A 26434-nucleotide genomic window follows, 5' to 3' on the forward strand; every position below is an offset into this window, starting at 1 on the left:
CGTAAAACTGGGTTTCCACATCCTGGAATTGGCTGCTCACATTGGACCCTCCCAGCGGCCTGCCTGACCCGGTGTCCTGGCTCCCAGCCCTTTTCCAGGCATCACGATGCCTCCCCAACCTGGGCCCATCTTCCTCCTCATCTCCAAGAATTCTGTGGCTTGAATCTTCTACTCCAAAAGCCTCCTCACATCTTCCTTCCCTTCCTTCTCCAGGGAGATCTCACTTCCTGCCCCTGGTGGCCCCTGTTCTTTCAGCCAGAGTCTATGCCAGTGTCTCTCCTGGCATGTGTGTTGGGTCTTCCATAAGTAAGCCAGGAGTTCCCTGAGGATGGGGCCTGGAGCTTCCCTTACTCCAATTAGAAATACCCTAGAGATAGGAATCTTGATCTTTTCCCAATTTCCAGAAAAGTCTATGACAGCTGGGCTTGAAGAAGTAAGGGAGAGCAATCATCAGAGAAGGTGATGAGAAAGAACTGACAAAGTGCAAGGATGGGTCAGGAAGGTCTCTCCTTGAGCTCTGGCTCAGGGAGCCGGGCAGAGAAGAGAAGGAGGAGTTATGGAAGTTTAGTGGGGATTGGCAGGGCAGGAAGAGAGAAAGTCTTCGTGGCTTCTCTGGTGGGTCTGACGAGAGTGCCCCTGGAAGGGTTTACCAAAGAGAAGTTTGGGAGAAGTGAGCTTCCTTCCTATGGTGGAGGCCAGCTTCGGGACCAGTTGTTGAGACGGAGGGAACTGGCTCCATTGGTCCCTCTTTCCCCAGGCCTGCGTGCCTGGCAGTAATATTTGGGTGCCATGGGCTCACTGGAGACATCCTGAGTCATAAAAAGTGCTAACAAAAGTCCTCAGGCATCCTCCAATCTTGGCCTGGAAGGGAACCCATTGGGCTCTAATCCTGGATCTGCCATTAATTAATTCGCTGAGTGATCTCTGGCAAGTTCCTCAACTTCTCTGGGCCTCCTTTCCTGTCCCGCCCCTCCACCCCATGAACAGGTGCCTGAGAGAGGAGGTGGAGTTTCTCCAGCCTGGCTCTGAGGCAGGAGGATGGGTGAGATGACCTCCTGGGAGTCCCTTTTGGCGCCAGTGGTCAGAGCCTCTCCCCGGTCAGTGGAGGAGGTTGACCAGGGGGACGTAGTCTTGCTTCACTCCTGATGGGAACATTAATCTCTCCACACCTCCTTCTCTACCCTTCTCAGGCTGCCTCCTGTGCCCTGGGCCTCCTCCCCTGACACTCCTCATCTTCCTGCCCACCTGGGGCCCTGCACAGGAGCAGGAGAAAACCCTCGGGAGAGAGACTAGCCCAGCACTCCTGATGAGCAATAATTTGTTTTATGACAGAAAAGGAAATTGTCTTCAGTTTCACAAGAGCGAAACGAATTCGTTTGAAGTAGTTTGCCCTGCGGCAGGCAGAAGAAGGTTTCTCTTGAGCGTGCCTTCGCTCTCCTTCTCTCCCCCTCTCTCCCTCTTCCCTTCTAATTACTGCAGCTTCCAAGCTGTTGGCATGAGTTGATGCCAGGCTGTCATTTGCCAACTGCCCCAGGATCTCACCTCTCTGGTGTGGATGGGGGGGATGGAGCCACGGGAACAAGGTCGAGTGGCTCCCAGTTCAGCTCCTGCCAGGCCTGAAGCCTTACCTGGCACCACCACGGAGGCAGGAAGAGGGCCGGGGCAGAGGGCGGCTCGCCAGGGCCTGGGAGGGCCATCAGCTCTGGGCTTGGGCGCCTTGATGCCCGGGGAGGGGACTGTCACGGCCTGGTGGGCTTTCCCCCGTGGACTGCTCATGTTTCCCAATCAGCCCTCCTGCCTTATCCTCTCTGATTCCAGCCTAGAAGTTGAACTCTCTAGTGGCACCTGGGCAAGAGAATGGACCATGGCCGCCTACCGGGGTCAAGATTCATTTAGGGGAAGACAGGATGGGGAGGAGAGAGCCTGTAGCTCATCAATGCTCCCACTAAGAAGTCCAGTGTACTGAAACATCACAGGACCCTATTATACTCATCCTAAGGACCCCCTCCTTCCTTCTTTCCTTCCACCTCTCTATCCTTCCATTCACCCACTCAACAAACTTATAAAGCCCTCAGAGAGTGCCAGGCACCATTCCAAGCACTGGGAGTGGAGTGATGAACAAGAATCCCTGCCTCCACGGAGCTGGTGTTCGAGTGTGTAGTATGTTAGTTGCAAGGGGATGGGGCTGTGCCCAGTATGTGCCTAGAACAGAGCAGGCACTTAAACATTTACTGAATGAGTGACTAAATGCCCGGTCTGAATCAGAGGTGACACTATGAAAGTTCAGCTAGTGAAGGAAAAAAAGAATCAGTTATTTAACCCCTTCCCTGCCATGCCCTGCGGCCCTCTACCGTGGTCCTAAGCCAGGGTGTGAAGGGACAGCTGATGCATGGAGAGCAGGCAGACGCCAGGCTCCGGGCCGCACTGCTGCTTGGCGCTGGGCGCCCTCTAAAACAACAAACTTCATGTCTCTAATTCGGCACTTCCTGTTTGTCTCGATATTATCTCCCGTCCTTGAAGCCCACAGGCCCAGTCAGGGATGGGGCAAAGGGCCGGAGCTTCGGAGACTCAGAGAGAGGGAGAGGCCAGGATGCCCTCCCCCAGGTTTCTAGGCTGTGCCCAGGGGCACTGGGCAGAGGGTGGAGCTCTAATGCTCCAGGGCACTCAGTGAGGAGCCCTGGGCACCCACACTACAGGAGGTTCCTAGATTCTGAGTTCTGGTCCTCACAGGTTCTTGGGTCAATGACACTCCTTTCCTGCTATGACTCTTGGTTTTCTTTATTTTTTAATTTTTTAGTTGGGGGGAGGTAATTAGGTTTGTTTGTTTGTTTGTTTGTTTGTTTATTTATTTATTTATTCTTAGAGGAGATAGTGGGGATTGAACCCAGGACCTCATGCATTCTAAGCATGTGCTCTACCACTTGAGCTATACCCACCCCCCGACTGTTGGTTTTCTGAACACTGCAGAACACGGGTATTCAGGGTGGGAATCACCAAGCTTCACTGCCCTCTCTTTCTCATTCTCATGGCTGGGAAGTTCTTCTTGAAGTCTAACTTCAGTACCTTTCAGTAGCCTCTGGGGAACGGCTCCGACTTTGGGTGTTTTAAGCACCCAAGTCTTATGTGTCTCAGGTTCCCGAATCAATATTGTAGGCACCTTACAGATGAAGCTTCTAGATTTTAAAGTTCCTGGGACCAGCTGTCTCCCATAAATGCAGCCCCTCACTGTGTGAGTGTGTCCACCGTGCTAGGCATCAAGATGGCTGCCCTGTGGGTGGTAAGATCAGGGCAAATTCCAGACAGGCCCCCACCCTGGCCAGAGGGGCAGCCTCTGCCACCCCCAGAGCTCCAGGTAATAACCTAGGGGCCACGCCAGGCTCGCCAGCACCTGAGCCACCGGCAGCAGATAATGACTGGGGAGCTGGGCAGGCAGAGCCAACCCCTCAATCAGGAAGCAAATTAAAAAGAGGAGGAATCTCCCAGACAGACCACAACAATGAGACCGGCCCCCTTTCCAGGGCACTGCTTGCCCTCCCCACTCTCCACCAGATTTCGCCTGCCAGGTCCTGATACCCAGCCCTCCCCTCTAGTTCCCCTCTCCTGGGATCCAGCTGGAGGGTGTCCGGGAGACCCTGGCTTCAGGTTGGTGGCAGTGCCCAGCTGGCCAGGACATAGGATCTTGGGCCTCTCAGTGAGCCTCATCTGCCAACCTGATCTTGGATTCCTGACAGGGCCCTGGGCACAGCAGGGGGTGTAAGAGGAAGGGTCAGAGTGTGCTTTTGGTGCAGCCTCTTGATGCCCAGGAGGCAAACTCTGGGTGGCTGTGACAAAGGGATTTTATAGAGAACCCACCCACCCCTGGCCTGACAGCCTCTTCTCCTCTGCAAAGGGCGCAATTCAATTCAGTGCAACCCATATTTATTACACACTCAGCACTAGTCATTGCACGAGATGCTTGGAGGGGGAATAAAAAGATGAACAGAGAAAACTCCAGTCTCTCCAGGAGCTCATGATCTGACACACAAACAACTAATCATATCACCCGTCGGGCAGTTTTAAGCCCTCTGTCTTTTGGGACTCTGGGAGCACAGAAAAGGGTAACTTAGAGAACTGAAGAAGGCTTCATAGATAAGGGGGACATATGAGTTGGGCTTCAAAGGATCAATAGGAGCTCACAGGCAGAGAAATGGGGGAGAGCATTTTAGACAAGGAAGAGTATGGGGCATAAAAATGTAGAGACAATAAGGATGGAGGAGAAGCCCTTTGTGACTGGAGCCTGGGAAGGGACAGCAGTGAGATTGGGAAGGTAGCCTGAGACCAGATGGGGAAATGGGGCTTAAAATCCAGGCCAAATGGTATGGACTTTCTCCTGTAGGTAATGGAGAACTATTGAACGTTTCTGAGCTGAGGCATGACATGATCAAGATTCTGTCAACCGGGTAAGAAGAATTCAAACTGCCCACAGAGGAACAAGGGGGATGCTGCTTTTTCTGCCTCTGCTTTTCTCCATGGCTGCTGTCCAGCCAGCCCTCTCCTCCAGCTCCCACTCAGTGCCCTTGCTCCTTTTGTCCCAAACCTCCAACTCTGTTCCCAGCAGGCTGACAGGGCAGAGCGCTTCCCTCTCCCTAGCTCTCTCCCCACCGCTTCGTGTCCCAGATGTCTTGCTGGGTCCTTCCGCCTCCATCACACAACTGGGGTGGAGGAGCCATAGGACAGCTGGTGGGGAAGCTGGGCTCACTTTCTTCATGCATTTTTGGGTGTCAAGCCTTCTGTTGTGTCTTCCCTCCTGATCCAGTCTTCTGCCTTCACTGCTACCCTCCCCAGCTGAGGAGCTTCTGGAAGCTCTGAGTCCAGGGAAGCATTTTTCCAGTTTACTCAGCTGTGGCTTGTCCACTTCCCTTCTCAAAGAAAGGTGCTGGGCTGAGGACTGTGTGGCATGAAAAGGACATGCTTCCTGTCCTCTAGGAGCCTGCCGACCAGCAGGGAGTTGGATAAGAGGACAACTCCATGGCAACAGAGCAGGCAGCAATCAATGCTAGGCACATTCAAAGGAGCAAGCCAGTGCCACGCTGATAAAAAAAAAATGACTTCATAGAGAAAACAGCGTTTGAGCCTGGAGCTTGGAGAATAATCAGCTTTCTTGAAGGCAGAGATGAGCTGACAGGATGGAAATAGTTGGAGCAGAAGTAGGAAGTCTAGACATCTTCAGTGAACATTAAATCCAGTGGGCTGGGCTGGAAGGTTTGTACAAGGACCAATGGAAGTGAAGGCTGCGAAGATGATGGAGGCCAAGTAGGAAGGTCTTAAATGTCACAGTTAGCCCAGGGGAGCCACTGGGTGTATTTGAGGTGAAGAATGCCAGGATGGAATGGCTTTTTCGGATGATTAATCTGTTACTGGTCTGCAAAACAGCTTAGGTGGGTGGGCCCAGAAGTGGCAGAAAACTCATAGGAGACCTACAAAATAGTCCAGATGAGAAGTAATTCCCATCACCAAGTTAGCACTTCTCTAGAACTTTCACAGATGAGTGCCCATTTCCAACTCATTCATTCATTCATTCAACAAATATTTAAGCAGCACTTACTAAATACTAGAAACCATTTCAGGCTATTTCTCCATTCCTTTCTCCACTCTCTCTTTCTCTCACTCTCTCTCATTTTTGGACTTGAAAACAAAGGTAAACTCTCACCCACACACATCTGGGGACCTCAGCCCAGCATCCTCCTCCTCCCACACACAAGGTAATCTAGTAGCTCCTGCCTTTGGAGCAGGTATATGGGAAAAAATTAGAGACTGGCAGGGCACACAGTAAAAGATTTGGGGGATGGTAGGAGATAGGAAAATCTAAGGTCATGAGGGTCAGCAGCTTGTGCAGCAGAAAGCTCTTGATGGGGGAGCAAAGCTGACAGCTAAGTGTAGGGGAGACCCAGGATCTCTGGGGGAGGGAGGCTGGGGAGGGAGGGAGGAAAGAGGTGGAGAGAAAAGTGGGAGACAGGCCTCTGGGTGAGGATGGGGGCCAGGAGGGAGGGAAGGACAAATTAGAGAGCTGGGGAAGGAAGTAGAGTCTTAGCAGCTAGAGGTGGGTGAGGGAGGAGGTGGGGACTGGGAGGCGAGGGCAGAGGAAATGGGCCCAGGCACTGGAGACAAAAGTCTGGGAGTCTGAGCCTCTGAGGAGCCACCTGGAAGGTGCAGGCTGCGGCAACATCAAACTTGGGATCCGAGGGTTGGCTCTGGGAGAGAGCTGGAACTGGGGCGGGGCGGGGGGGGGGGGTGGTGGTGACTGCGGGGTGGGGGGGGGAGCCAAGAGCAAGTAAGAGGGGTTTGAATCTACAATGAACCCGGCTGGATCTTCCAATTCATCCAACACCCCCCTTTTCTTCCGAATGCCAGAGCCTGGGCTCCAGAGTCCCACCCCCCCACATGTAGGTTGAGGCCCCATTATGCCCACCCCCAGCTTTCCTACCTCGTCATTGGTGGTGGGAAAGCACGCTGTTCCGAGGTAGGAATAGAAGAGGAAAGGGGGTCTCCTGCCAGATAGGGTCCAGGTGAACCAAAGTCCCGGTAAAACCTTTTCCCGCAAATGAGTCAGGGTCTCCATATACCCTTTACTCATCAGAGAGCTGGGGAGGGGTGCAGGCCAGCAGTCAGGGCCAAGGGCTTCATCTTTTTCCTCCCCCTAAATCCCCCCACCCCAAGATTCTCCCATTTTGGACTGGACCTGCTACCTAAGCATATGGAACCGATTGAAAGAATTTGTATGCTCACCTTATAATTTATGCAAATCAACTCTGTAATTAACTATAATTTGGAGGCATCCTTTGGTATTTGAGACATTTATCCATGAGGAAATGCCCTAGTGATAATGCTCCCGTATTAACATTATTTACTCCACCTGTGTGGTCTCCTGGGCTTGTTTCCCCCCACCATTCTGATTTTCTGGGCTGGAAGGTGGGGAGGGACTGGGAAGCCCCTCCCTGGAGCCTGCCTCAGTCCTGACGCCTGGGCTCCCCCAGGGAGCTGTGCCTGAGCCCTGTCCTCTTAATTTCACCTGGGATTAAAGGGAAGGGTGCAGCTCTGCCTCCTAAGCCCCCCATTTCTCTACTCTCTCCTGCCTGATGGGTGGCTTTCTGCTGAGATTTTTTTCCACTCTCTTAAGGGCCTCAACGTTCTCATCTCTGAAATGGGTAGAGGAAGGACCTGTTGGGGCTTTTACAGGATAATTACTGAAAAGCTAATGAAGGGACTGGGAATCCCCAGTCTAGAGATTTCTGGGGGTTTAGGGTGAGGAGCCAGACAAGAGTTCAGGGTTTAGACTCCCTGACTCACCCTGTGGGAGACTTGGTGGGGGAGGCGGCATGCAGGCCCTGGGCTACTGGGTTCTGTGTGTGTGGAGAGGGACACACAGCAGTTCCTGTTCCCAATACCAAGGGCATTGGGCTGTGGCTGAGAATGGGATGCAATCACGTGAGGTCTCCAAGCCACTCTCCCATGTGGGTCAGAATGCCTCACTTCAGAGAGATCTGGGAAATGGGTCTTATTCTGTTTCATCTCCTTTCTTCTTCCTGGTCTTCTGTCCCTCTCTGCCCCAGGACATGCTCCTGTTAGCCAACACACCTAAACTCACAACCACCCTAAAATTAAGTTCATGTATATAGTTGGGGGCCGTGGGGACCCAACTAAATTCACCTCCAGGCCCTTTCTCCCTTTCCAGGCCATGTTCCTAGCCTCTTCACCCTGCTGGTATTATTTGGTATTATTTGTTTCTTGAGTGGGGCGTAACTAGATTTCTTCATTGATTTCGGCTTGGAGGAGGTACCGGGGATTGAACGCTGGGCCTCTGGGGTATTGAGCTTGCGCTCTACCTGTTGAGCTACTCCTTTCCCCTTCACTCTCCTGAAGTTCTGGGATTCCTGAACTGTCTATAAAAGTTCTTGGCTGGGCTCTGCCTCTGGTCCTAGGTGACCTCTTGTCCATCCCAATCTGCCTCACTCTGTCCTAAGTCAGGGAGAGGATCTTCCTTGATCCCAGATCCAAAAGGTGGATTATACTGGATCCACCTGGTGGTTCCGCATTGGGAAGTAACTGAAAAAGGGACAAAGAAAAGGGAGGAGGAACGAGGCTCCAGTAGAGGCAGGAGAGACTAGCAGCTGCCAGAATAACCAGCAGCACTGCTGGGGAGCTCTGCAGGGACGGACCACATGAAGGGGTGTGTGTGTGTGTGTGTGTGTGGTCTTAAAAGTGGTGTCTCCTTCTTTCCCACCAAGTCCATGGAGAGGGGTAGAATTTGGAGAGTTCCAGCCATCCCAGCTCTCTTCCCTGGCGATATTCTCATTTCCTCCATCCTGCAAGAACTACTTTGTCCCTCTTCCTCTGCCTGTCCAACCTCTGGGGAGGGAAGGATGTCCTGCTTACCGCACCCTCAGCTGCTTCTTCCAGCTGAAATCCTCCTTTCCTGGCAGACCTCAGAGACTCAGATCTCACCCCTACCACTCCCCCAAGAGAGCCGGGGGCCACTGTTTCCTGGATTATCCTAAAAGCTTCCGAGGCCGTGAGGACTTGGCAGCATCCCTGCCCGAGTCTCTCACCTCCCCCTCTGGCTCTGACTGTTGCCTCCTTTATAAAGCCTGGTTCGTCCATCACCCCCACTTGCCCCTCACTGCCGCTGCCAGCTCTGGGCTCCATGGACTGGTAAGAGGGGCTGTTCCCCGTCCAGTTCAGGGGACAAGGTGATCAGGTCTCCACTCTAAATTGGGGGACATTGAGAAGGGGTTGGAAGTCTTGATTCTCTCTGACTTGGGGAGGAGAATATAGGAGGGAGATCTTGAAGGAGTCTGCATGGAGGACAAAAGAGAATTCCTTGGAGATCTTTGAACTGGGGCTGAGATCTGAGAGGGAAGTGGAGTGGGGATTCACCAGTTAATAGATAACTGGGGACTTCATTCTGTTCTGAGAAAAAAGATGGGCTAATATAACAGACATACAGGGCACACACTCACTACATGGAAGTTTACACATGATGGAACACCTGCAGAAGTTGTAAGGGAGAAACCACTGAATGTCTTGTGAGGAACACCCTTTATGATGGGGAAGAGAGGACAGATACCTCACATTCAAGCCCCAAAGGTACACACAGGCATGATGCACATGCACACATTTGTAGGTACACACACACAGACACACACACCAACATACAGATATGCTATCCTCAGCTGGGCTCATCTTTCAGACTGAAAGTGGATGTGGATTCTCAGGACATTTGTGTTTATAATAGAATTAGTGCCCCAAATAGTGCTTGGCTCTGGTTAGACTCTCAGTTAGTGACTGTTCAGTGAATAAAGGATGAATGAAAGAAAACCATTTGGCTCAAGCTCTGGACCTTCTCCAGTCTCCCAGGAGCCTGGGGGAGTGTAGGGGAGAGGAGGGGACATGAGGAATGCATTGGTTTCTGTGATCACCAACTTGCAGCTGGCTGAGCGCAACCTGGAGGTAGAGTTGGGGGTAGAGAAGTGTGAGCAATGAGGAACACAGGAGACTGGGCTTCTGGTCCCTGCTCTGCTTCTAACTCGTGATGTGACTGAGCTACTCGCCTCCCTGTTCTGGGGTTAACTTCCCTACTAGCAAAACAAGGGCTTGCACTAGACAGTATTTATGGGCATACTAGCTTTGCTATATTCATAGTGCCATCTCCACAGAGGGACAGTTGAGGTTTGAAAGGGACCACAGCAATCCAATCCAAGATGGGACCAGTTTGTCCTATTACACTCAGGATCATGATGGCTTTGATCTGGGGGAAAGTTTAAGAATGTCATCCTCTCATCCTCTCCTCCTTCAGGATCTGGGGAGCCAGACCGCCAGGGCTATCAATGCTGCCATAGCGAGGCTGGATGGAACAGCAGGCAGATCATGTGCTTCGGACTCAGTTTACTTCTCTGTCTCTTAATAGTTCTGCAATCTTGGGCAGGTCATTTAACTTCTTTCATCCCTGGCTTCCTCATCTGTACAATGGTGGTGATGGGCAGATAATAATAACTACATGGCTGTATGCTCCTGAGAGTTAGAGATATCTGTGTGAAGCACCTGGAACATAGTATGTGTCCAATAAATAAGTCCTGTTTATGATGGAGATGCACAATTCTGCTCCAGGTACACAGTGAATTGTTGACTATAAATGAGGCACAAGAAGGAGAGGGGTGGCAAAATGGGAGATGGACACTTGTAGCAAAATCTGTCTATTGAGGGGAATGAGGGAAAGGAAATGACCCAAGTCCTGGGCAGATCTCAGTGGACTGCATGGTTCAACTTTGAGGTGAGATAAGAACATGGCAGTGGGCAGTGGTGATCTTGGCAGTTATGTCAGCATAAGACCATGGGCACCATTCAGTAAGGAAATATCCAGTAAGTGGGAAATTGAAAGAGCTGGAGTCAAAGGAACAAAAAAAGAGAGGGATCTGGAAGAAAGAAAGTGCCCTGAATCAGCAAACCTAGGCAGGGCAGAAAATCAGAACTGCTGAATTTTCTGAGACAACTGCATTACTGCTGAATTTCATGCTGGTGAGTCCCAGGCAGATGGAGGGTCTCTGCTTCTGGGAAACCCAGGTGGCTGTGCGTTAGGACGAAGTGGGGTTAAAGGGGGCCTGGGATGAAAGTAGGGTGGGATGTCTACCGTTCAGGGGCTGGATCCCTTTCCCTGTTGCTTTCCAGGGAAAGATGGAAGGAGCTAGGGAGACAAGACAATTGGGTGCCTATAAATAAATGGAAGGGGGGAATTCCGTTTCCCACCCAGAGTCAGATCCCTGTGCAGGTGTTAGCACCTTAAGAGCAGCCACTTCGGAAACAGCCAGAGGCCAGCAGGCTGCAGGGAGGAGGAGGAGGCAGAGAATGCCTAGGGGTCAAATCAGACTTAACCCAGGAATCCAAGTTGCAGGTTCTGTGATAACCGTGAGCCTCTAACTCTGTCCTGGAGGTCGCTGTGAACTGAGGTGCAAACCCAGCTAAGTCAAGATTTGTAGGCTGAGTGCATGGAGATAAAACCATGTGGAAAAGAGGATTGTCAGTTTAGCCATGGCCACAAAAACCCAGAACCGTTCCTAAGAATCTACATCTCAGGGGCCCAAGAGTTGGGAAGGAAATCCGACTGATCAGAAAGTACGATCTCTGACATCTGGGAGGAGACTCGCGGCTTCCTAAGTGCCCGCCCTTTACCCTGCAGGGCGGCTGTTCTTACCGTATTTCACCCAGGAGGAAACTGAGGCTCACAGCAACCTGACCTGCCAGATGAGCTTAGCAAGTGCAGGGCTGGAGCTAGAATTTAGGTCTGTCAACTTCTAGTCCAAAGATCTTTGTGCATATACCTTATTCCAACAAACATTTTCTGGGAACCAACTTATTTAATAATTATAACACTACCAACTATAACTTTGATTTGCTATGAGCTTACTAGGGGCCCCACTGAGCTAGATGTTTTAGAAACATCAATTCCTTTAAGCCCCAGGAAACCCTCCCAATTTGTACCCAGGTTGCCCATACGAGGAAACTGAGTCTTACAAAAGAGGGATTTGCACAGATGACTCACACATTGTTTCTGGATATGAGAATGTGTATGTTTAGGGGCAAAATGATCGATCTTCAACTGGCTTGTGGACTTAATTTAGCAGCACTTCGAATTCGGGAGAGGTAAACCAAGGGTGGTGGAATCGCGGCTGTACAGCCCAAATTGAATCAGCCTAAATTCCGCTCTGGTTGTACGAAATACAGCTGTAAAGACAAAAACGAAATATAAAAAGCAGACGGCAGAGCGCATAGGGAAAGTCAACAGGCGCAACGAAAAAAATTGGGAAGTTGATCAGAATTCACCACTCAAGAAAAGGGTCACGTCTAGAGGTCAAAGCGGCGGGTACAAGAGGCACCCAACAGGGAAAGGAGCTTCGTATCCGGGAGCACAGGCCAGCCCGGCGGGGAGGAGGAGAGACCCGCGCTGGGTATCTCAGCCAACTCGGATCTTGAGAGATGTTTTTAGGTGGGCGCCGCGAACGCCCTGAAATTCTGCAGAGGGTTGCACTGTGCGTGTGCATTTATTTTTCTCAAAGGAATCCAAGACCCTTCCCCAAATTTATTAACCTTGGGTTTACTCATTCAGGTGAGAATCAGGAAGGACTGGTGGCAATGGGGTCCTCAAATCTTTGCAGAAGTGACCTTTCCCAGTGCTATCCGGGTACCTGCCCTAACATTCAGGGTCGGGTGAGCCGGGGAGCTGGCTGAGCACCTCTGCGTCCCAGAGGGCGCAGGCATTTTTGAGAGGCGGACCTGGGAGGCGCCGGGGTTGCTCCGCAAGGGTAGATGGAGAATGAGAACTGAGGGGGGAGGCAGAGATGGGCCAGTGGAGTGGGGAGAAGGGAGAAGTTTACCCCCAAAAAAGATGAGTGGCCGGAGAAGGAGAGCAGGAAGGCAAGAGAGAGCAAAGGACTCGGGAAGCTGGTGGTGGTGGTAAGAATCGGCGGGGGGGGGGGAATGCGGAGGGGGAGCAGCGTTTGAGGAACACTTCTGCCCAAGCCTTGGGGTGGACCGGACCCACACTTGGGGCTCAATCCATCTTTTCTGTCAGTTCCGGGGCATTGCTGCCCGGCCAGGGAGGGTGGGTGGAGAGCCTTCGAGGCAAATTGCGCCCTAGGGTGACTCGTTATCACCCCCCAGAACCCGCCCCCTCCTCCATTCCCTCAGGGCCTGAGTCCAGCGTCCCCGCCAGAGCCAGCCAGCTCGTGGGCAGTTTTCCACCCCAGGGGGGGGCCGCAGGCCCTGGGAAACACTCCGCCCAGGCCCCTCGCCCCGGCAGTGGAGGGGCCAGGGAGGAGCGAGGGAGGGGGCGGGGTGCGACCTAGTTAGCTATCCCTCCCCAATCCCCGCAGGCCCGGCCCCGCTGGGCCTCCGGTCCGGCCGAGCCCGCAAGGGTTAAAGGCGGCCGCAGGTGAGGTGGGCGGGGCAGCGAATTCGGGGAAAAAGGAGCGCAGCGCCGAGGATGAAGGCAGAGAGCGCGGTGAGTCACGGGCGGAGCTGGCCTCGCTCGCTTGCTCACCGGCTCCCGCCCGCCCTCCACTCTCCACCCTCCACCCTCCTGCGGCCTCTCTCCGCCCCTCCTCCGCCGCCCGCCGCCGGGTCTGGTCGCGGCCCCCGCTGGTCCTCGGCTTCAGCCGCTCACCGCTGGAGAGCCGGCCACCGCGCGGGGCCCAAGAGTGTGGGTCGGTAGCGCGCCAGTCCGCGGTGCCCGAAGCCCGAGCGCAGCCTCGAGGTAGGAGCCCGGGTCGTAGGGGCGAGGGGCGCGCGCATCAGCGATCGGCTCCGAAAGATGCGCCCGGAACGCGCCATGGCCTCCTCTGGCCTTGGGGGAGGTGGTCCTAAAGAATCCGAGGGGCTTAGAGCCCCGGCGGAGTGAAAATGGGGCGGATGGGCGAGGTTGGAAACTGGGGAAACTGGAGCGACTGGGACAACTGGAGGACTAGAACCTTGAGGACCGGGAGTACGGAAGTCCTGACCACCTGAGCGCTGGTGATAGGAGAGGCAGCCGGCGGAAGGGGGAAGAAAGGTGTCTCTACTCGCCTTACCGCGTTGGGGAGCGGCAAGTCGGGGTACGCGCCCTACTGTTTCCCGTCCCAAGATCTCAGTAGCAGGCTAGTGCATCCCAGGACTGCGCCCCCTGGCCCTGTGTCAGGTGAGACCACTCTGGAACCTGGGTTGTTAGCCTCCCACCCTCTAACCCCTGGGGTTGTTCCCAGGCGCCGAAATCTAGTAGTGTCCCAGGCCTCACTGCTCCTGCCCAGCCCCTTCTGGGCTGCCCCGCCTGGGCCTGAGGCTCCATTCCTGCTACTTCACCCTGTTCCTTTCTTGTGGTGAGGAAGCAGGAGCCTGAGTAGGCGCCCCAGTCGCCTTCTCCCTCTCTCTCCCAGACCACAGGGGCTACCTCTCTGGTCCCAGAAGCAGAACGTGGTAGGGTCATCTGAATCCAGCTTTGGGAAGGAAAAGTCCCTGCCCTAAACCACTGTACCACCCCACCCCACCCCCACCATCAGAGAAGGCCCAGGCACCAAGGCAGGACTCCCAGGGCTTAGGGATAGGCAGTGAGATGAGGGGGAGCTTCAAGTGACTGATATGTGGTCCAGAAAGGGGTGCATGGAGGGGTGGAGGGTGCCTTTAGGTTCCCATTGGTTTAGGGAAAGAGTAACAGACTAGGAGTGGAGAGACCTGGTTCACAGAGGTACATACAGTACACATTTGTTGATAGAATGAATAAATTAACGTATTTTTTTCAAGTGACTTCTTCAAATTCAGCCTCAGTTTCCTCTTCTTTTAAAATAAGAGGACACGGCTGCATGTTAGAATCATCTGGGGAGCTCCTAAAAATGATCCATGCTGAGAATGCATGGATCGCTACTATATGCTCTCTTTGAGTAGTTCTTCTTAAGTTCTGTGTGATTCTGGCTTTTCCTATTGCCCTCCACTTCCCCCACTCAGTCCCTGCATCCTTTCAGGGGGTGGCAATTTTATTTTCCTCAGCTGCTGGTAAGCTCTTCTCTGGCTGACCTCTTTCTCTGGAGGAACAGAGCCCACCTAGCTTCACATCAGCATCTCTAGATTGGAAGAGGGCAGGGCTAGCAGCCAGGGAGCTGGCTGAGTGTGGGTCAGGATAGGGAAGGGAGCTTAGCTTTCTCTGGTGGGGAGAATTCCTCTGGAAACTGGCACTGCAGCTGCACCCCAGGGAGGTGAAGTCCCCACTAGAGGAAAAGGGGTGGGGGCCAGGCATGGGAGTGGGTTTGCTGGGGCCGAGGCAATCCGGCCAGGCAGGTCGCTGGGGGGAGTGGTGTAAAGCAGTGAAATGCTCTTCACTGAACATGTCTCAGGGATGAAAGGAAGGCTTTCTCCAAAATCTCTGAACCTCCTTTGGGCTTCAGGAAGTTGGGTCACTTCAAGCTTCAGATTTCAGAAACAGACAATCTCCCTCTCCCCAACTGTGTTCTAAGTTAAACTGGGGAAGCTGAGATGGGTCTAGGAATCCCATTTGGGCTGGCAGCTAGTCTATGGGGGTGGGGGAAATGCCACCACCCCTGTGCCGGCCTGGGCAGCTAGGGTGGGGATGGTTCTAACACTGTACTGTAGGTGTATCCGATCTACCAGCCTGGGACTAACCCAATACCTAGGATGAGGTGGGTCTTATAGGAGGGATCACCTAGGGGAAGGTAGACTCCCATTATCCTCTGCATGGTGGAGAGCCTCACACCTTCAACCCTTCCTAGCACTTCCAAATTCTCTTAACTGATCTTTAGTCCCCACCTAGAGGTGCCTTCCTCTTTTTACCTGGGGGTGGGAAAGGAGCACTCTGTGGGGAGGGTGACCTGGGCTAAGCCAGAAATTAAGCCGGTTACTTTCCACACTTCACCTCTTCTTTGCCCCGTTTAGGTCCCACCTGAGGTGTCCTTGACCTTCCCTGTCTCCCACCTCGGATCCCGGCAATGCTAACCGCTGTCTGCGGCTCTCTGGGCAGCCAGCACACGGAAGCTCCTGCTGCCTCCCCACCGCGCCTCGACCTGCAGCCTCTCCAAACATACCAGGGCCACACGAGCCCGGAGGCCGGGGACTACCCCTCCCCGCTGCAGCCTGGAGAGCTGCAGAGCCTCCCGCTGGGCCCCGAGGTGGACTTCTCACAGGGCTATGAGCTGTCGGGGGCCTCCTCTCGGGTAACCTGCGAGGACCTGGAAAACGACAGTCCCTTGGCTCCGGGACCATTTTCCAAGCTCCTGCAGCCGGACATGTCACACCACTACGAATCTTGGTTCCGGCCGACACACTCAGGCACCGAGGATGGCTCGTGGTGGGACCTTCATCCGGGTACCAGCTGGATGGACCTCCCCCACACTCAGGGCGCGCTCACATCACCTGGCCACCCCGGGGCGCTTCAGGCTGGCTTGGGGGGCTACGTCGGAGACCACCAGCTTTGTGCCCCGCCGCCCCACCCGCACCCTCACCACCTCCTCCCAGCCGCCGGAGGGCAGCACCTGCTGGCGCCTCCCGACGGGGCGAAGGCTTTGGAAGCGGCCGCTACGGAATCCCAGGGGCTAGATTCCAGTCTGGATGGGGCGGCCCGGCCCAAAGGCTCCCGGAGGTCAGTGCCCCGCAGCTCAGGCCAGACCGTGTGCCGCTGCCCCAATTGCTTGGAGGCGGAGCGACTGGGGGCTCCGTGCGGGCCAGATGGGGGCAAGAAGAAGCATTTGCACAATTGCCATATCCCGGGCTGCGGGAAAGCCTACGCCAAGACGTCGCACCTGAAGGCTCACCTGCGCTGGCACAGCGGCGACCGTCCCTTCGTGTGCAACTGGCTCTTCTGCGGCAAGCGCTTCACGCGCTCCGACGAGCTGCAGCGCCACCTCCAGACCCACACCGGCACCAAGAAGTTCCCCTGCGCCGTCTGCAGCCGGGTCTTCATGCGCAGCGACCACCTGGCCAAACACATGAAAACCCACGAAGGCGCCAAAGAGGAGGCTGCCGGGGCAGCAGCGGTGGGCGAGGGCAAGGCCGGCGGAGCGGAGCCCCCCGGGGGCAAAAGCAAGCGCGAGACAGAGGGCAGCGGGGCTCCCTCCAACTGAGCTCCTCAGTCCCGCCTCCCCGCTGGTCTTCCTGGGGCCATCAGAAGACAGCCCTCTGGCCTGATGCCCTTGGGGGGCGGTTTGAGTAAGAGGAAGGTGGTTATTTATTGAGAGGGAGGAAAAGTGGTGCGGGGTCAGGGACCCGGGTGCTAGGGGTTTCTTAGTCTCTGGGGCTGGACAGGACGGACGCCTTTGACTGTTTGGCTGGGCCGGGAGGAGCTGCGCATGCCCATCAGTTCTCCCTTTCCTCGCTATTTCACTCTCGCCCCTGGGCTGGGGGGTGGGGTGGGGTGGAGTCCCCCTACTGCGGCTGGAGGGCGGAGAGGACCGGCTGGAGGAGACAGGACGTCCCCGGAGCAGAGAGGAGTGGGGCCGCCCTAGGCGCTGGGGGCAGCTGTCTGGACAAGTCCTTAGTGCCTGAGAACCGGGACATAAAAGGGCCTCCGCCCTGCGGCCCGGGTCCCTTTCATCCCCCTTAGAGTGCTTCTACACCCCAGGGTTTTTGGAGGGAGAGCTGAGATGGGGTAGCAGAGGCTGGGGGTCCCCCTAAGGGAAGAGTTTGTATCTGGCTGGGAGGGTTGATGCAGAAATAATGCCTTTGATGTGTCTCCTTATTAAGCCTTGCAGACCCAGTCTGATGGAGCCATGAAGGAAGAGGGGGAAGAGGGCCAGAACTGGCGACAACTTCCAGTCAGAACTGTTGGGTGGAAGAAAGAGCCAGATGTGGGGGTTGAGCAAGGAAGTCTCTTCTAGAATGAGAGAAGAGGATTTGGTTAGGGACTGGAACTAAGCCCTTCCATCTCTACCTTTGATTCAGTCCTTAACTCTTGGTCTTTATGAAAACAAAGTTCAGAAATCCACTCGCCATCTGTCACCCAATGTAGGCCTTCAAGGCAGCCAGGAGCCCCTGCTCCAGAATTGATGTAGTTTCTTGCTGTAGGTCTCCTAGCATTTGCCTTCCTCTTAGGGATGGAAGGAAGAGGGTTACCTCGGTTGGGTGGAGGTAGGTGGGAGTAGGCGGAGGTGTCACAGCAGAGGGACCTCCAGGTTCTCGCTTAGAGTTGAGGACTCTGTCCCTACCTGGCCATCTGCTAAGCCCCACTCTTTAGCCCCACCCTCCCCTTTCCCGCTGGCTACAGCCTTGCCCCTCCTGTAGAGTGTGTTAGGAGGCTCCTCCCGATCTCATCTCTTGGGGGAAGCTCCCCTTCCATATGAAGAAGTTGTTCTCCCACTGGAAGGGGTCTGTCTTCTGAAGGGATGTCCAGGAAGCTGCCCCTGTTCCTTTCTTTAGATGCTAGAAATACATCCTGATGGTGATCATGGAGTGGGGAAGAGGGAAGCCCAGCAGAGGCTGATACAGGCTAAAGGAAAAAAGTTGATGGGGAAAGGGTCTGGCGGGCCACAGGACCCTGGAGCTGGTAGGCTTTCCCAGGCTCCAAGTAGAAGCCTTAAGATTCCCCTCGACCTTCCCTTCCCCTGCCCCTTTCTCCACCCGGAGCCCTATTGAGGATTAGTTGTGTATTGATTTTTAAGTTATAAGCAAAGGGTATTTTATTTAATATTAGGACATGTGTTTGCATGTTGTGTGTACCTATGTGTGTTTCTGTGTGTGTGTGTGTATGTGTGTTTCTCTCTACTGAGCCTGAGGTCTCCAGCCAGGGAGACCCGATCTTGTTCGCCCCGGCCAAAGTCCTGGAGCCTAGCATCTCTTCCTAACTTGGGGATGCTGGAGCCTAGTCCAAGGACCAGATGTTATTGGGAAGTGGGGCTGGGATCTGGGTGGGAACATGTTTGTGTAGAAGGGAGCCCTTCTTAAGAGGGATAGGGTGGCTCTTCCTGAGGGACTCATGGGCCGGGGGTAGTTTAAGAAGTGATGTGCTTTCTTTATGCTCCCTCTTTTCCCTACCTCCTGCTACACCGACCTGAGGTCCCTTTCATTGATGAAAGGGTTGGGGGCAGAAGAGAGCTGTAGTGCCTGCAGGTTGCCTGGCCAGGTGGCGGAGGGGGAGAGAGGGAGGGCGCTGTGGGTGTGGGATGCCTTTTCCCTCCACCCATCGAAACCAGCCACCCCCTCCCTGTGCCACCAGGACAGCCTTTCCCAGTGACCATTCTCAGGGAACTCCCGAATGGGTGTTGGTGGAGGGGGGGACATAGATGTTCCCCGCTTGGAGGCCCTGAGCTCTAAGGTGTGTAGGTGAGGGCTTTGGTTAGGTTTTCTTCTGCTCCCCTCTTTTATAGACCTAAGTTGCTTGGCTGTCTGCCCCTTCTAGGCAGCCCCCTAGAGGAGAAATGTAGGATTTTTTTTTTTCTTTAACTGCTGTGAACCCACTTTGGGGAGGGGGCCGGGGTGGGGGCGGGGAAGGAGAAGGAAGAAACAGCCTGTGTTTTTTATGCTATAATAAAGTCATCAACCACATCACTGCTTCATTTGTCTTTTAGCTCGGATTTCCTCTTTGACTCAGGGTCCCTCAGCAGCGAGGACCAGGCTGGCTGCAGGGTGGGGTGGACACTTCTCTTTGATCCTACAGCCCTGGGCAGCCTCCTCCCTTTGTTTGGGGCAGAGCTGAGCTGATGGAAGGGTCTGATCCTGCCTGGAGGTGGCTGGTGCAGAAGGAGGGTGGAGCTCCCTCGGGGTTGATAGCTGGGCTGCTGTCCCTCCCGGGTCTTTCTTCTTGAAGACAAGAAGGTTCTAGATATTTCCTTCCTCTTCTACATCGCAAGCCCCCTCTTTCACCTCCCCTGCCAAATGCTGGTTCCCTGTCTTCCTAGAGATGGCTAGCCTCTTGGCCCCTTCACCCTGCGCCCATGGGGGTGTGTGTGTCAATCAGTCCTTCTGGCTGTGAGTGAGGTGGGGGTGACTGACAGTGATTTCTTCACCCAGGATGATCCCTATCAGGGACGAGGTGATGAAAGGCAGCCAGGCTATCTGATGGGCTCTGGTCCAGCTGGAAAGTATGAGGGAAAGGTTCCTACTGCAACTCCCAGCTAGAGATTGGCCACAGTTACACAACCGCGGTGTGCACAGAAGTACCTCACTGGGCGCCCTCCGATATGCACAAATACCTGTCTGTACACACGTGCCCAGGCTGTTCCATGCCTGGTGCACACGCAGTTGGTGCCTAATGCATGTCAAATGAGTAAAAACCTCATGGCTCCTGACCCTCAAATTAGGAAGATTGACAAAGGATCAGTTTTTGGCTCCTAGGGTGCAGAGTAAGTTATGTTTTTCCACTTTCCCATCCTGCATCTTGGCCAAAATGATCATCTCCCCTAATGGAATTCGTATTCCCCCGGCTCTAACCCTAACCCAATTGTTCAGAGTAAAATCTGATACCCAGGTTGGCCCATCCCATCACTTGTTTGGGAGAGACTGGGGTCACAAAGTTTAAGGCCACTTTGGGATGGGGGCATCAGAATCATTTAGGGGTTCCAGAGGAGAGTAGACTGTTTAGGGGGGCCAAATAGTTGTTTCCATCTGCTGTTGGACTTAGACACCTGGGTGGAGGAGGGACAGGCATGTTCCCATGACCTCGTGCCCACCCCACTCTTTGGCTCCTCTTTTATCTTCCTGGTTCTGGGAGACTTAGACCCCAGGAGTCTGGTGAGCCCTCTCCTCCTCTTCCCCCACTGCTGCCCCCAGGGGCAGGAGGGCAGCTGTGGGGCCGGCTGGGCCTGTCTGGGCAGGGCTGGGGCCACCCCTCCTCCCCTTGCAGCTCCTCCCGCTGACCTGCATTCTTAGCGGGGGCCTTTGGTGGGGCTCTGACGCTCAGTTGCTGGCCCTGACAGCAAATGCTGCCTGGCTGGCCCTGCCCCATCCCCCCCACCCCCATGGAGCCCAAGGCCACCTCTGACCCCTCAGTTCTGGCGCCCCTGGGAGGACGAACCTGGAGGGGCTGAGAAGGAGTTCGGGAAATCAGAGCATCTGGGCTGACCCTCTGGGCGACTTCTCTGAGGCACCATCTCCTCTCCTGGGAAGCGGGAGTAGAATCCCTCTAGGGTAGATGAGTGAAGTCAGGAATGGGAAAGTGACAGAGGAGCAGGCAGCCTGGGAACTGCAGCCTCGGGCTGTGCTGCGCCGACCCACGTCTCTCCTGCCTGTCCCTGGCCCGCAGCAGGCAGCCGGGGGAGTGCAGCGGGTGAGCCAGCTTTCCTGCCCGCCGCTTCAGGTCCTCACGTTTGTCAGCACACAGCCTTGATGTTTGTTTCTGGAATGACGTCCAATGGCAACCTCACCTCCCACCCTTGACATCACACCAGAAGCAGCCTTCACTTCCCATTAATCATAGTGAATCTGACTGCTCAGTATCTTAGCAGTGTAGGTTTGAAAAGAATCTCAGGAATCAAATAGTCCAGCTGTTCCCACCCTGGTAGAGGGCACATTAGAATCACCAATGGAGTTTTTCCAGATGCCCAGATTCACTCCCCCAAATCCCACCAAATTATATCCCTTGGGGGTGCTGCAGTAGAGCAGCACTTCTCAGACTGCACCTGGCAGTCTTGTTAACATGCAGATTCCAATTCAGAAGGTTTGAGGTGGGGCCCAAGATTCTGCATTTTGAACAACCTTCCAGATAATGCTGATGCTGGTAACCTTCGAACACTTTGAGAAGAAAAGTATTCAAGTACATGTTGTGCAGTGGGAGTTGTGAGTTGTGTGGCTGAAAATAATCCCTTCTCACTCAACTTGAGAACCACTGATCTAGTCCAATGCCTTCTTTTGCTATTGGGAAAACTGAGGCCCTCGCAGGTACAGTGACCTGGAAGAGACCAGCAGAGCCACAGTAGGGGCAGCAGGAAATGTTAGTCTGCAGAGTTCCAGGTAGTGGTCTTCTCTGCCTCCAGCCCAGCTTCCAGGTCAATCTTCTCTGCAAGTGGCTGTCCCCTTTCTGAAAGTGAAGCCCATCTCCCTGCAGACAGCATAGTCTTGGGAATCAGCCTTGTTTATGTAGAGGCAATCAGAAAATATCTCAGATTTCAGATGCTCCAACAGCCTTATCTGGCAGGTTACCCCTGGCCATCACCCAGCTCTCTTGCCTGCAGCCTGCCCCCTGGGGAAGCCTCGGCCTCTGCTTTCATTCCCTTTCCAGGGATGACCACATGCTGGGATGCTGTGTCCAGGGCTCTGAGCAACAGCCTTGACTGGTTGGCATGGTGGATGTGGGAGAAATATTCTGCTGGGTCTCCCCTCCCCCCATTCGTGGAGGGCTCCCTAGAGCAAGAGTGTGATATGCATTTGCTTAAATGCTGGTTATGGGGATCTTCTTCATAGAGGAAAATGACCCGGAAAGCAGAACATTTGGGATCGGAGCCCACCTCCACACCGATCTGTGCCCCCTTGGCCAAGACTTCTCCTTTGCTGTTTCAGTTTCACTATACATACAGGTGGCAAATCTTTGAACTAGAAATTTCCAAATTTCCTTTCAAAGCTAAATTCCAATGAGCTTGAGCACTGTGGGGCGGAATTGGGTTTTTGGGGTTCAGGTGGATTTTGTGCTTACGTGCCTTAAAAAAATGCATTAACTTTAATTATCCCTATACCTCCTGGCCTGTGAACATTCTTATAGATCTTATTTCTGAGGGGTTGGGGAGTGGGAGGTGGGAGATGGAGTAGGGGAGGGGTCGTGGGGGAGGGGCACCAGCCTGGAATTGAGCATTTGTTATTCAAACCAGGACACAAGTAGCTGAGGTTCTTCCTTAACCTCCAGATGCTCCAGCAGTCCCAGGTCATAAAAAATCAACCCAGGTTTTTCTTTCCTCCCTTTTCACGTGGGCTCCTGACAGTGACTCCATTGGAGAAGCCCCGCGGATTCGCCACAGACTTTATCCGGCCTGAAAGCGGCGCCCGGGCAAGGCAGGCAGCCAGCAGGACTTGGAAGGTCGCTCCGCTCCAAGAAGTGGTGCTGGCGCGCGCCCTGGTGGAAAGTGGAGGAACTTCAGAAGCTCAGTTCCGGCTCCGCCCCCCGGGGCCAAAGCCTTCCAGGTCACCTAGGAGCCTCCGCCCCTTGGGACGGACCTGACCCGAAGCCGAGGTAGTGGCGCTCGGGATTAAGAGGGGCCCTTGGAGGGAGAGAGGGTGAGGGGCATACAGTACTGCGGAAGCGAGAAAGCATGGATGGAAGAGGGGCGTGGGACTCTTGGAGAGGGGTGAGGTAGCGAGGGAGACGAAGGATAGGGTCCTCGGAGCATGCGGTCGGCGCCTGCCTGCTGACTTCCTAGCCTAGAGTTTGGAGGGAGAGGGGGTGTCTCCGTTGCGCTCGCCGCGCATCCGGCATGCTTGCGGTGCTTAGAGTCCAAAACTCAACGGCAGTGTTTTCCCTGAGTATCTGCACGTGTTGGGAAAGGGGCTCCCTAGGGCTGTGCCCTGGCCAGGATGGTGGAGAAGTGGCATGAGATGGACATACTCGTCCCCATTTCTCCCCAGATGGCATCGTGGAGCCCTGGAACCCCATGTTCCTGCGACTGTTTTGTCTCAGTGCCCCCAGCCTCGGCCATTCCAGCCGTGATCTTTGCCAAGAACTCCGACCGGCCCCGGGATGAGGTGCAGGAGGTGTTGTTTGTACCAGCAGGAACTCATGCCCCTGGGAGCTGGCTCCAGGTGGGTTAGGCCTTATAGGGTGCTGGGAGGTATGGCTGAAGTGGGCATTCTTCTAAGACCTTCTTCCTGTGCTCCCCACACCTGGGAAGCTGCCATCTATTATTTAGCCTCACTCGACCTCAGTTTCCTCATCTGTAAAATGGGAACAATAAAGACCTTCCTCAAAGGGCTGTGTAAGGTGATTGGCACCACACCACCATTTTGTAAGTAACTCCCCCTTTCTGAGTGAACTCTCTGTTTCTCCTTCCTTATCTTCAGTGCACCTACATTGAGGTGGAACAGGTGTCAAAGACCCATGCTGTGATCCTGAGCCGCCCTTCTTGGCTGTGGGGGGCTGAGATGGGTGCCAATGAACATGGTGTCTGCATCGGCAACGAGGCCGTGTGGACCAAGGAGCCAGTTGGGGAGGGGGAAGCCCTGCTGGGCATGGATCTACTCAGGTGCGGACCCAGTCCTCCCTCATCCCCTCAGTGCACCAGAAATCTGGGGCTGAGTACTGACCCAGGCATCCTCCCTGCCTCCATGCCTGGTTCATAAGGGCCTCCCTCTTCCCACCCACTTTGTTATCATCTCCAGGGAGGCTGCTCCTGCCCCTCCCCTCCCTCTACCGCTCTCCACAGTCTGTGAAGGAGCTCCCGAATGTGGCCACCTCTGGGCCTCTGCTGGCCCAGAAATAAGGCAGTGGTTTAAAAAATTTTTTTTCAATATAAGTAAAATTCTTTTCAAATGAAATCTCATGTAGAATTTTGATTTCTAAAACCAAGGAAAGGGGAAGGGCTCTGACGGAAGAGGTTGGAGGGCTCAGGGCACTTCTGTCTCCAAGAACACGTTTCAAACCTTTTCATGAAACCCTCAGAGCATAGCTTGAAAACCACTGGCCTACATGTGCTTAATATAACCAGTGTTGGCAGATTTTCTCTGTGACTTGAGCCTGTCACCAAACCTCTATGGGCCTTTTCTGTCCACTGAGGTTCTGCCACCAGCCACTGATACCCCATTGCCCTTCTGTCCCCTGGACTCTTTTTGTGCCAGGCTGGCTTTAGAAAGGGGCAGCTCAGCCCAGGAGGCCTTGCACGTGATCACAGGCTTGTTGGAGCGCTACGGGCAGGGGGGCAGCTGCCGGGAGGACCCCACGCCATTCTGCTACCACAACACCTTCCTGCTGGCTGACCGGACTGAGGCGTGGGTGCTGGAGACGGCGGGGAGGCTGTGGGCTGCGCAGAGGATCCAGGGTGAGGGCCCTGGCGCTGGGGCCTGCCTCCCAGAGGTGTTCCCCTTTTGGGGGGGAATGGTGGTGGGGGCAGGGAAGGCCCAATCCAGGTGCAGACCTCTTGGGTGTCGAGGGCATCCAGGGAGATGGGAAATAAGCCCGAGCGGGAACTTATCCTCCCCTGTCGCTTGGTTGAGTCCTCTTGTGCTTCAGGTTGCCGCTTCTTCTGGGAAGCCCTCCTGGACTTCCTGGTGGTCAGGTTCGTCCCTTATAAGCAAGCAGGTGCCTCTTCTGGGTGGCACCCACCACAGCTGCAAGCTCACAGTTATTTCTGTGATTGGTTTGTCTGTCTCCCCCTCCACGAGGGTTGTCTGTTCTCTTCACCGTAGTGCTCTCAGCACCTAGCTGAGTGCCCAGCGCAGGGCAGGAGCCTAATGATAAATGCGCAACCTCCCAATCTCCTCCACAGAGGGGGCCCGCAACATCTCCAACCAGCTGAGCATTGGCACAGACATCTCGACAGAGCACCCTGAGCTCCGGCCCCACGCCCGGGCCCAGGGCTGGTGGGATGGACAGGACAACTTTGACTTTGCACGGGTCTTCTCCCTGACCCAGCAGCCTGTGCGCATGGAGGCTGCCAAGGCCCGCTTCCAGGCTGGGTGGGAGCTGCTGCAGCGACAGCAAGGTCAGTGAGTGGAGGGGGTGGGGGCCGGCCTCTCTCCGCTCCCACAGCTTCAGGGGGGCCTAGCCTGAGGCCAGGGGTCCCTTCTGCCCTGGGGGCCCCTCATGGTGTCCTTCTTGGCAGGGGGCATCACGGCGGAGGTGATGATGGGCGTCCTCAGGAACAAGGAAAGTGGCATCTGTATGGACTCTGGAGGCTTCCGGACCACAGCCAGCATGGTGTCCATCCTGCCCCGGGATCCCACCCAGCCTTGTGTCCACTTCCTCACTGCCACCCCAGACCCATCCCGGTGAGAGAGCAGGGAAGGCTAGGGAGAGCGCACCAGGTGGGGGAGATGGAAGGGCGTGACAGCTCTTCATCCTTCCATCCCTGATCCCATTAGGTCAGTGTTCAAACCTTTCATCTTCGGCGTAGGGGCGGCCCAGGTCCCCCAGGTTATGTCCCCCACTTTTGGAGCACAGGACCCTGTTCGGACCCTGCCCCGATTCCAGACTCAGGTGGATCGCCGGCACCCCCTCTACCGCGGACACCAGGTGGCCCTGGGTCTGATGGAGAGTGAGCAGGTAACGCCCAGGGAATAGGGGCAACCCTGGGGGGTAGACTCACTCCCTCCACCCACAACTGGGACTCTGGAAATATGAGGGCACCTAGAAGCAGAGAAGAGACTCCAGAGCTGGGGAGAGAAGTCTGTCCCTTCAAAGCCAACTGTTCAGGAGTATGTCGGGCGCTCTGTCCTTTCTCTTGCTTATGAGACAGCAACCGTGCCCCCTTTAATCTGGAGGGAATCCCATCCCAGGCACTCATCTCTATCTTTCCTGGGCAGGATCGGGGGCAGCAGCTCCGGCAGAAGCAGCGGGATCTGGAGCAGGAAGGCCTGGAGGCTGTGCGGGGGCTGCTGGCCGGGGAGCGGGCCCCACCCCACCAGGAGCTGGGCGGCCTCTTCCGGGCCTTTGTGGAGAAGGAGAACCAGGCCTATGCCTGAGCCTGGCTCCTCCCGGCCTGGAGTGGGGTGCAGGGGGCTGGAGTGGGCCCAAGGGCCCTGGGGTAGTGGGCCAGAGCAATCCCTTCATCCCCTCGGCCTTGTTCTGAGTGGCCAGGTCGGCCTTTGCCCTAATAAACATGTTTTCCCTCCTTCATTGTCCAGGTCCAGTGGGTTGGGGGAGCCAAGAGAGGGCGAAGGGCAGCCCTGAGCTGGCTGTGGGCCACTGCGTGCTTTGCTGGGCAACACGTTCTTCTGACTTGGAGGTGGTCGGTGAAGGTCGCGAAGGGGCCTGTGAGGGGAGGTGGCCCCCAGGCGTAGGTTGTGTGTGCAAGAGCAT

The 26434-nt window shown here is 54.9% G+C and overlaps 2 protein-coding genes and 1 non-coding gene across 4 annotated transcripts; 2 read left to right on the forward strand and 1 right to left on the reverse strand.

The window, feature by feature from the left end:
- Window positions 1-2863: 2863 nt before the first annotated feature.
- Window positions 2864-2937, reverse strand: TRNAS-AGA (transfer RNA serine (anticodon AGA)). The gene has a single exon. It is a non-coding gene; the product is annotated as a tRNA-Ser (tRNA).
- A 10210-nt stretch (window positions 2938-13147) lies between these two features.
- Window positions 13148-16737, forward strand: SP6 (Sp6 transcription factor). The gene is made up of 2 exons (XM_031468237.2): window positions 13148-13282; window positions 15445-16737. Exon 2 carries the CDS (start codon window positions 15498-15500, stop codon window positions 16626-16628), a length of 1131 nt encoding a protein of 376 aa, XP_031324097.1. The 5' UTR covers window positions 13148-13282; window positions 15445-15497; the 3' UTR covers window positions 16629-16737.
- A 5834-nt stretch (window positions 16738-22571) lies between these two features.
- Window positions 22572-26246, forward strand: SCRN2 (secernin 2). Of its 2 annotated transcripts, none has more exons than XM_011000744.3 (8): window positions 22572-22657; window positions 23050-23223; window positions 23482-23663; window positions 24256-24455; window positions 24903-25118; window positions 25239-25404; window positions 25498-25678; window positions 25939-26246. In XM_011000744.3, the coding sequence occupies exons 2-8, from the start codon at window positions 23050-23052 to the stop codon at window positions 26095-26097; spliced, it is 1278 nt and encodes a 425-aa protein (XP_010999046.1). In that variant the 5' UTR covers window positions 22572-22657; the 3' UTR covers window positions 26098-26246. The 2 variants fall into 2 exon arrangements, with proteins under 2 accessions (XP_010999046.1, XP_010999047.1); XM_011000745.3 differs by having other exon boundaries at window positions 22614-22701.
- The last annotated feature ends 188 nt before the right edge of the window (window positions 26247-26434 follow it).

This window comes from Camelus dromedarius, chromosome 16 (assembly GCF_036321535.1).
Source record: "Camelus dromedarius isolate mCamDro1 chromosome 16, mCamDro1.pat, whole genome shotgun sequence".
NCBI classification, from domain to species: domain Eukaryota; kingdom Metazoa; phylum Chordata; class Mammalia; order Artiodactyla; family Camelidae; genus Camelus; species Camelus dromedarius.

Excerpts from the sequence above, each read along its gene's own strand:
- SP6 (XM_031468237.2), top strand. The coding sequence starts at position 15,498 with ATGCTAACCGCTGTCTGCGGCTCTCTGGGCAGCCAGCACACGGAAGCT.
- SCRN2 (XM_011000744.3), top strand. The coding sequence starts at position 23,050 with ATGGCATCGTGGAGCCCTGGAACCCCATGTTCCTGCGACTGTTTTGTC. Across the intron at positions 23,664-24,255 it reads CTGGGCATGGATCTACTCAG|GCTGGCTTTAGAAAGGGGCA; the intron begins GTGCGGACCCAG and ends TTTTTGTGCCAG. Across the intron at positions 25,679-25,938 it reads GTCTGATGGAGAGTGAGCAG|GATCGGGGGCAGCAGCTCCG; the intron begins GTAACGCCCAGG and ends TTTCCTGGGCAG.